The sequence below is a fragment of the Rutidosis leptorrhynchoides genome, chromosome 9, assembly GCF_046630445.1.
Source record: "Rutidosis leptorrhynchoides isolate AG116_Rl617_1_P2 chromosome 9, CSIRO_AGI_Rlap_v1, whole genome shotgun sequence".
NCBI classification, from domain to species: domain Eukaryota; kingdom Viridiplantae; phylum Streptophyta; class Magnoliopsida; order Asterales; family Asteraceae; genus Rutidosis; species Rutidosis leptorrhynchoides.
In genome coordinates, this window is record NC_092341.1 from 294,138,113 (window position 1) to 294,148,963 (window position 10,851).

The following is a 10,851-nucleotide window of genomic DNA, read 5'->3' on the forward strand; positions in this document are numbered from 1 at the left end:
GGCTGTTTTTAATTTTGGCGTGGATCTGACATGGCTAACAGGTTCGTAAAAGTGTGACTGTATCTTCGTGCATGGTTGGCCAATAGTACCCCATCCTTAGTATCTTCTCCACGATTGACCTTGGTCCGGAATGAAGCCTACATATACCTTCATGCATTTCTCTGATGATCATCGAAGCTTGGTTTGGTCCGACACATCGAAGCCAAGGGGTAAGGAAAGATTTTCTATACAGGGCTCCGTTCATCATTTTGTATGACAGTGCATTGATCTCGATCTTTCGTGCTTCCTTTTTATCTTCGGGTAAAATTTTGAGTTCCAAGTATTCCCTTAGTGGCTTCATCCATGTGTTTTCTTCTTCGGTGATTAAGTCATGGACTTCCTGAGCTTCGATAGACCTTTTTTCTAACACTTCGACCAATACTTCTTTCGCCAAGTGTGCGAAGGTGATAGAAGCTAGCTTGCTCAGAGCATCTGCTTTCTTGTTTTGACTTCTTCTCACATGTTCGATGGTGAAGCTTCTGAAGCTTTCTACTAGTTCCCTGACCTTTGACAAATAGAGCTGCATGGTAGGTTGTCTTGCTTCGAAGATACCTAGAACCTGGTTGGCAACGAGTTGAGAATCTACAAAGGCTTGCAAATGCTCAATTTTCATCTCTTTCGTTATTCTGAGCTCGACGAGCAGAGCTTCATATTCTGCTTCATTGTTGGTCGTGTTGAATTCGAAACGTAGTGCATATGTAAACTCTTGTCCCTCTGGGTTAATTAACATAAGCCCTACCCATGAGCCATTAGAGCTAGAAGCTCCATCGGTGAACAATTTCCATTCCTTCATTTTAACAGACGGAGTGATGATTTGTGCGAAGGTAGAGTCACTCTCTTCGTCTGTCTCCGTTTTTTCTGCCATGAAGTATGCTAGCACTTGGGCCTTAATTGAATGACAAGATTGGAAGTCGATGTCATGTTCCCCGAGATCTATGGCCCATTTGGCCATTCTACCCGACTTTTCTGGCTTCATAAGTACCTGCCTAATTTGCTTGTTAGTTAACACAATGATAGGATGAGCTTGGAAGTACCTTCGGAGCTTCCTGGCGGTATGAACTAGGGCGAGCATGAGCTTTTCGAGTTCTGGATAGTAGACTTCCGCACCTTGTAGAACCCGGCTTACGAAGTATATTGGGACCTGTACCCTTTCTCGTTCTGCTACTAGCACTGCACTGATGCATTCCTTGGACGTTGCTAGGTAGAGATATAGTGTTTCCCCTAGCTTTGGAGACGTGAGGGTTGGCAGATTAGCTATGTGTGCCTTCATATCAACGAAGGCTTGTTCTGCTTCTTTGGTCCACGATATCTTTTTTGCTCCCAAACATTCTTTTAAAACTTTGAGGAAAGGTAACTGCTTTTCAACCCCGTTGGACAGAAAACGACTTAATGACGCTAGCTTTCCGTTTAAGCTCTGCATTTCTTTGACCGTGTTTGGAGTTTTGAGTTTCTATAGCTTGTCTGCTTTCTCTGGGTTTGCTAAGATTCCTTTCTTAGTGATGTAGTATCCTAGGAATCTTCCTTCTTCTACCCCGAACGAGCACTTCTTGGGGTTTAGCTTCATGTTGACTGTCCTTAAGGTGTCGAAGGTTTCTTGAATATCTTTCAATAAAGTGCTTTCTTCGAAGCTCTTGATCACCATATCGTCAACATTGGCCTCCAGGTTTCTTCCCAGTTGCTTACGAAAAACTTTGTCTACCAGCCTTTGGTATGTAGCTTCGACATTCTTTAGTCAGAAGGGCATCTTCTTATAGCAATAGATCCCATTTCTTGTGATGAATGATGTCTTTTCTTCGTCTTCTTCGACCATTTGAATCTGATGGTAACCTTTGTAGGCATCAAGAAAACACTTATATTTGTACCCGGTTAGGGATTCCACCTTCCAATCAATCTCTGGCAGAGGATAGCAATCCTTAGGGCAGGCTTTGTTGATATTCGTGAAATCGACACACATCCTCTATCCTTCGTCTGATTTATTCACCATGACGGGGTCCGCAGCCCAAGTGGGGTATTTTGCTTCTCAGATTATGCCAGCTTGGAGTAGTTCCTCTACCTCTTTACAAGCAGCCTCATCTCTCTCGTTCGCTAGTTTTCTTTTCTTCTGATGTATCGGCTCTAGGTGCTTGTATTCGTTGAGCTTATGCTCTGTGGAGAATATTGTTCCATCGATACTGAGCGTTAAAGGGATGCCGATCATATCTCCGTATTCCCAAGCGAAGCTTTCTCTTCATTTCTGCAGGTAGTGCACCTCCGATAGTTACTTGTTGCTCAGGGAACAAAGGGTTGATGGAGATTTTTTCTTCACTCGAATCTTCCTCTATAGTCTCAAGGATACATTCCCCTGGCCTTTCTTCCATTTCCCTGATAGCCATGATTACTTTCTCCCGATCATAGGTTGAAGCTAGGGTGCCAATCCCTTCGGGTGTATAGAACTTCACCAATTGGTGAACAGTGGATACAATTATTCCAATTTTCATCATGGCTATTCTTCCTAGCAGAATGTTATGTTGTGAGGTTGACCGGACTACTACGAAGTCAAGTGTTTCGGTCCTGGACAACGGTGGTTCTCCGATGGTGAAATCGAGGTCCACCTCTCCGATAGGCCAGCATCTTTCTCCGGAGAATCCGATTAGAGGTACCCGTGGTGGGCTTAGGCGAGCTTTGATGGCAGGGCTAAGTTGATCGAAGCAATGCTCGTACATGATGTCGCATGCACTGCCGCCATCTAAGTAAACTCAATGCACTTCTCTCTCGAAGATTCGTCCATTGATTGTAACAGGTTTGTCTGAGGGGGTGATGGTATCGAGAGCTGGGAAGGAGATCTCTTTCCAATCTATCACCTCACTCTTTCTTTCCCTTTTGTAGGTCCTTAGCTTCTCAACGGCGAAGCATTCTGTGACCGTCAATATGGCGTTGTCTGCGTTTTGCTTTTTTTCTTTGGCCTTAACCTCTTGCTTCGGCACCTTCGGGTTGCGTATGCCTTTTACTAGATGTGAAAATTTTCCAGATCTGACAACCTCTTCTATGGCCTGACTCAACTGTATGCAGTCGTCTGTTTCGTGCCCGAAGTCATTATGAAAATCACAAAATTTGCTTGTATCCCTCATCTTTCCTTTGCTATTCAGCTTTGCCGGAGCTTTAAAGGCTTGGGCAGCCCTTTCGGTAGCTAGGATTTCTTTAGGTGACTTTATCAACGTCCCGAGGATTCCGGGGGTGTTTTCCCTTCTATAATGGGAGAACCTGTTCCGCTCGTTCCTTCTTCCAGACTTATCTACAAGGTGACTTACCTTTTCTTTTCGCTTAAAGCCCTGAGATTCTTCGTACATGAAGCTATTGGCGGTGTCTTTCGCGTCTAACCAAACGTACTCTTTGTCTAGCAAAGCTTCGTAAGTGTCGGGGAGATCTCGGCTAAGATGCTTCACCAATGCTTGGGTCCTACAGCCATATAGGAGTCCCGAGATTCTTTGTAACTCTGGGAGTCCTGGGATCTGTTGGGTTTCATTCGTATACCGGACGAGAAAAGCTCTCAAGGCTTCATTATCCTTTTGCTTGATACTGTGGGCAGCAACATAATTCTTCTTGTGTTTCTTTTGATGGCTGAATTTCGACCTGAAAAGTCGTTTAAGGTCCTCGAAGCTTGAGATGGATTCTTTTGCTAAAGATTCGAACCAGATCCTTACATCACTTTTGAGCACGTATGAAAATGCATGGCAAGCTACGGCTGTGTCCCACCTTGACATTCGAGCCGCACCTTCGAAGATATTTATAAAATAATCAGGGTCATCTTTTCCCTCGTAATATCCCAGATGGGAAGGTATCTTCATCCCGATAGGTAGCGGGTGGTTTTGTATCGAAGATACAAAAGGAGTTTTTTGGCTCTTCCAGGACTGGTCTAAGCATCCGCCAGTGTTTCCATTAGCCTCGTGGTGAAAGTTTTTCACTGCGGAGGTACCTCCGGCATACATATTTTGATAGGGTAAACTAACCTCCGGCATACATATTTTGATAGGGTAAACTAACCCACGGATTACCTCCGTTCCGTATTTGCGGCCCCATAGGTAACGAAGCGTTTTGATGAGTTACCACGGGAATTATTCCTGTAGCTGGTAAGACAGTGCTGGTATTGGGCATGTTCTGTGGAACAATGGGAAACGGACTCCTGAAGGTATACTGCTGTGTAACTGGCCCTCCTGAGTTGCTCAACGGGACGCTGGTGGTGATCATTGAGTGAGTCGGTTGCGAAGGCACCGGTTGAAGAGTGACATTCGAAGGGATTGCCAGTTGTAAGATTGGGGGCTGGTTGGTAAGAGGGAGACTTCTTGCTGGCCTCGTCTCCATTTCTATTTCTTCGTCAACGTCCTCGCTATCGTACATGAGGGTTCGCCGACTGTGTAAATTCCCCTCTTCTCGTAACTTTTTGATAACAGCGCGTATGTTATCATAGTTATTGAGTATGAAAGTTTTTTCGATTAACGGCGGTGATTCTGAATCCCTTCGATCTGTGGTTATTGGCATAGCTGGAGTGATTGGCGTTCGTGTCCCAGTTTCATGCTGGTCTACCCCAGATGGTAAAGAGAAACCCGGTGGTGGGTGATCAGAATCTGCCATGGTCTTGTGTTTTTCTTAAACAAAGTGAATATTGAAGTGGTGTCCCACGGATGGCGCCAATTTTTTGTACAATTCTTGGCAATCCTTGTCGATGGAACAAGGATATTCAGATCTGATAACTGAATGGATGATATAGCCAGATATGATGATGAATGTATGCTTGTTGGCGATTCCCCGAAGGTAGTACGAAGGTATCGTACTTTACTCCACCAAGATACGAAGGTAACTCATTGAGGGTATTGTATGTGAGTAATTGCGACTTAGAGTGAATGCCAACTCCAGAGATCATGTTCTCCTTTTATAGGGTTATGCAATAGCTCTATCACCAGCTTTCTAGGTGGGATCAGTCTTCAAGGCGATCTCTGATGAGACAAAGGGGACTTTCCCTTCGGCCGACTGCAACTCCTTCTGGTTCAAGAAAGCTACCCTACAACATTCCTCTTTTGTCATTTGGATGTTAGTGGAAGCGAGTTTGGTCAACCCGCTTACTTCTCTCCTTCAGTCTAGGTAATCTTGTGACTTTAGGAGACGTCCTTGTCCATTGGTAACCACGATCCCTTCGTCATCACGTTCCTTCGTTACTATTGCTTCGTATAACGGTAGTGGTTTCGTACCAACTCTGAATATTGGGATTATATTTTGGTAGCATTCTTCTTTTATCATTTGGGCGCCGTTATTTGAGTTTGAGGATATCCTGCTCTTGATTTGTATTTGACATATGTGTTCTTGTGATCCAATCTTAAGTCATCTATCCTCGTTAGGCGTGATATCTTCGTTAGCTTAGCTTCGTTTATCTTAACGGGGAGATAGATCCACGAGTTTACCATAGAATCTGCTTTAATCCAATCGGAATTCGTACTTTCTTCGGGAGTTGGTTCTCGGCTGATTAAATCCAAAACATCAAACTCGGCATAGTGAGTGGTGAATAGCTTTTTCCAATGGGTGTAATTGAGTTTGTTGAGATCGAGTTTGATCGGGATGAGATGATGAACCGAAGTTACGGTATAAATCTTTTCATAACGATTTGGTGCCATCAGAATGAGAGATAGAAGAGGGAAAGCATAAAGCAGAAGTAAAGGATGAAGATTAGAGGTAGAAGATGAAATAAGGATTGATTTTTATTTATTTATTATATGTTTTTTTTGACAGGAAGCGAGAAAGCAGAAGTATGGATTGATAGTTTTAGTTTCGGGTTGAAGGTAGCGTAGGGTTACAGCCATGGATAGCTGCTGATTCCATGTTAGAGTGAATATGCAGTTGTATTTTATTGCCTCATACGTACATAATACATCAACATATATTGTAATAAACACTAACACTATTAAGTGGGCTAAGCCCAACTACAAAACATACGGGCAGGGATATATGGGCTAAGAATTATGCATCGGCACTCAGTTTAAATGTTTAATCAATCTTTTGTTTTAATTATTTCCTCACTTTATCATTGATTGTGTAGGTATTAAACTCTTCAAGTCATCTAACAACAAGACATCTATAAGGATATATTGTTCAAGAGTGGATGGGTTGAATCAAATTTGTTGGAGTATATATTTATCAAGATCTACAAACTTGAAACTCTCATTTCATATCGACCAATCTTAGTAATTAGATTTATATTCCACATAGGTGCTTCTTTACGAAATGGAATATGATTTTGCCAAAAAGTCACATTTTTACCCTCGATATTAAGCCCCATAACAATAATGTAATTAACTTTATCAAAAAATTAATTGTTTGTTCGCTTTATATTGTAGATCTAGTGATTATGAAGACGATGCAAGAAGAATTGAATAAATCGGACTTAAAACGAAGAATGTAGAGCGAAAACGGTGAAAACTAAGTTACGATCTCGAAACCAAGGAAGCTGGTCAAAAGATGCTGCGACACTGGCTGCCCATACAGCCACAAGGGTTGTAAAGCCCCCAGCCATACTACTAGAGACACGGGCTGCCATCTCCACATGACTGCCTTACTCGAGCCGTGTACATGGGCTGCCTATTTTACACGAGTCGTGTACACGAGCTGCCCAGTCCAAATTTTCTAGTATAAAGGGCCCCATTTTTACACACAACTATTCTCACAATCTCACTTCTCCCTTTAGTTTCTCTCTTTAGGATTATGAAATAATTATCAATTAGCGATAATTACCTAGAGTAGGCGGTAAACGGAGTCTGTAAACGATTGGAGGTACGTCTGAAGTTGTCACTTTTGTACTTTCGAAACTCGATTAATCCACTGGTACTTCTATCTCTTTTATTTATCTGTTATAATGTCTTCCATTATTTTTATGATAGTTGATATTATTGCCATTATTAGCGAGTAGTTATCTTTAAGTGTATGTTACGACATAGTTAGTTACGATGCTGAAATAATGAGACGTTATTGAAATGTTCTCCGATTATGCTTTAAACTCAATCGTTTTTCCAACCAATAGAACGTGGTCATAGGCTCTGTTATTGGGAAGTTGTGAACCCCGATTCAGAGTACACTATTTGTGTCCTCCCTTGGTAAGAAAACTCTGTCGGATACATAGTGCGTTTGACGGAGACACAACGGTTGTAGTACGTCAACCTATGCTACGAAATACGGCAGATGACGCTTTAGTAATTGAAACTCTGGCTAGACACTAGGAGTACAAGGTTGGCCTTGAGCTATGCATGTGTAGTCACTAGCATATAAACATAGTAAGTGTAGTGACCCGAACTTTTCCATGTTTATATATATTAATTGAGATTGATATTTACATGATTAAATGTTTCCAACATGTTAAGCAATCAAACTTTTTAAGACTTGATTAATTGAAATATGTTTCATATAGACAATTGACCACCCAAGTTGACCGGCGATTCACGAACGTTAAAACTTGTAAAAACGACATGACGATATATATATGGATATACATATGGTTAACATGAGATTATGATAAGTAAGTATCTCCATAAGTATATTAACAATGAGTTATATACATATAAACAAGACTACTAACTTAAGGATTTCGAAACGAGACATATATGTAACGATTATCGTTGTAACGACATTTAAATGTATATATATCATATTAAGATATATTAATATATCATAATATCATGATAATATAATAATTTAACATCTCATTAGATATAATAAACAATGGGTTAACAACATTAATTGAGATCGTTAACTTAAAGGTTTCAAAACAACACTTACATGTAACGACTAACGATGACTTAACGACTCAGTTAAAATGTATATACATGTAGTGTATTTAGATGTATTAAAATACTTTTGGAAGACTTCAAGACATATATCAAAACACTCATACTTAACGAAAATGGTTACAGTTACTTTCCCATTCTTTTCTTTCATCAAGAATTCTAGTCGTATTCTTACCCGTATTATACACAGCTTCAAAACGTACTTACTATGGGTATATACCAATAGGAACTAGCATGGGATTCCACTCTTGATTATGTCATGTATGACTAATCAATTTTAACTTCTACCATGAGCTAGTCAACTAACTAGAACTCCTTTTAACCCCACTCACCACTCACCAATTACCACTCATCATTCACTCCATTTCACTTCCAATTCTCTTTCTAATTCTCTCTCAACACACACACACTATTATGAACGTATTTTTCCAGTAGTTAATCATCATCTTCATCAAAAATCACTTCAAGAATCAAGCTATAATCATCATAGGAAGAACACTTCAAGAACACTTCAAAAATCCCTTCAAGTTTACTAATTTACTTCCAAGCTTTCTAATCCATTCCAAGTAATCATCTAAGATCAAGAAACCTTTGTTATATACAGTAGGTTATCTTTCTTATTCAAGGTAATATTCATATTCAAACTTTGATTCAATTTCTATAACTATAAACTATCTTAATTCGAGTAAAAATCTTACTTGAACTTGTTTTTGTGTCATGATCCTACTTCAAGAACTTTCAAGCCATCCAAGATCCTTTGAAGCTAGATCATTTCTTGTCACTTCCAGTAGGTTTACCTACTAAACTTGAGGTAGTAATGATGTTCATAACATCATTCGATTCATATATATAAAACTATCTTATTCGAAGGTTCAAACTTTGGTTCAATTTCTATAACTATAACAATCTTATTTCAAGTGATGATCTTACTTGAACTTGTTTTCGTGTCATGATTCTGCTTCAAGAACTTCGAGCCATCCAAGGATCCGTTGAAGCTAGATCCATTTTTCTCTTTTCCAGTAGGTTTATCCAAGGAACTTGAGGTAGTAATGATGTTCATAACATCATTCGATTCATACATATAAAGCTATCTTATTCGAAGGTTTAAACTTGTAATCACTAGAACATAGTTTAGTTAATTCTAAACTTGTTTGCAAATAAAAGTTAATCCTTCTAACTTGACTTTTAAAATCAACTAAACACATGTTCTATATCTATATGATATGCTAACTTAATGATTTAAAACCTGGAAACACGAAAAACACCGTATAACCGGATTTACGCCGTCGTAGTAACACCGCGGGCTGTTTTGGGTTAGTTAATTAAAAACTATGATAAACTTTGATTTAAAAGTTGTTATTCTGAGAAAATGATTTTTATTATGAACATGAAACTATATCCAAAAATTATGGTTAAACTCAAAGTGGAAGTATGTTTTCTAAAATGGTCATCTAGACGTCGTTCTTTCGACTGAAATGACTACCTTTACAAAAATGACTTGTAACTTATTTTCCCGACTATAAACCTATACTTTTTCTTTTTAGATTCATAAAATAGAGTTCAATATGAAACCATAGCAATTTGATTCACTCAAAACGGATTTAAAATGAAGAAGTTATGGGTAAAACAAGATTGGATAATTTTTCTCATTTTAGCTACGTGAAAATTGGTAACAAATCTATTCCAACCATAACTTAATCAACTTGTATTGTATATTATGTAATCTTGAGATACCATAAACACGTATACAATGTTTCGACCTATCATGTCAACACATCTATATATATTTCGGAACAACCATAGACACTCTATATGTGAATGTTGGAGTTAGCTATACAGGGTTGAGGTTGATTCCAAAATATATATAGTTTGAGTTGTGATCAATACTGAGATACGTATACACTGGGTCGTGGATTGATTCAAGATAATATTTATCGATTTATTTCTGTACATCTAACTATGGACAACTGGTTGTAGGTTACTAACGAGGACAACTGACTTAATAAACTTAAAACATCAAAATATATTAAAAGTGTTGTAAATATATTTTGAACATACTTTAATATACATGTATATATTGTTATAGGTTCGTGAATCAACAGTGGCCAAGTCTTACTTCTCGACGAAGTAAAAATCTGTGAAAGTGAGTTATAGTCCCACTTTTAAAATCTAATATTTTTGGGATGAGAATACATGCAGGTTTTATAAATAATTTACAAAATAGACACAAGTACGTGAAACTACATTCTATGGTTGAATTATCGAAATCGAATATGCCCCTTTTTATTAAGTCTGGTAATCTAAGAATTAGGGAACAGACACCCTAATTGACGCGAATCCTAAAGATAGATCTATTGGGCCTAACAAACCCCATCCAAAGTATCGGATGCTTTAGTACTTCGAAATTTATATCATATCCGAAGGGTGTCCCGGAATGATGGGGATATTCTTATATATGCATCTTGTTAATGTCGGTTACCAGGTGTTCACCATATGAATGATTTTTATCTCTATGTATGAGATGTAAATTGAAATATGAAATCTTGTGGTCTATTGTTACAATTTGATATATATATGTTAAACCTATAACTCACCAACATTTTTGTTGACGTTTAAAGCATGTTTATTCTCAGATGAATACTAAGAGCTTCCGATGTTGCATACTAAAATAAGGACAAGATTTGGAGTCCATGTTTGTATGATACTGTGTAAAAACTGCATTCAAGAAACTGATTTCGATGTAACATATTTGTATTGTAAACCATTATGTAATGGTAGTGTGTAAACAGGATATTTTAGATTATCATTATTTGATAATCTACGTAAAGCTTTTTAAACCTTTATTTATGAAATAAAGGTTATGGTTTGTTTTAAAAATAAATGCAGTCTTTGAAAAACGTCTCATATAGAGGTCAAAACCTCGCAACGAACTCAATTAATATGGAACGTTTTTAATCAATAAGAACGGGACATTTCAGTTGGTATCAGAGCGTTGGTCTTAGAGAACCAG

The 10,851-nt window shown here is 38.6% G+C and overlaps 1 protein-coding gene across 1 annotated transcript; it reads right to left on the reverse strand.

Annotated features, from left to right (window-relative positions):
• Positions 1-34: 34 nt before the first annotated feature.
• On the reverse strand, positions 35-1,459 carry LOC139868884 (uncharacterized). The gene has a single exon (XM_071857222.1). The coding sequence runs from the start codon at positions 1,457-1,459 to the stop codon at positions 35-37; it is 1,425 nt and encodes a 474-aa protein (XP_071713323.1).
• Positions 1,460-10,851: the final 9,392 nt, after the last annotated feature.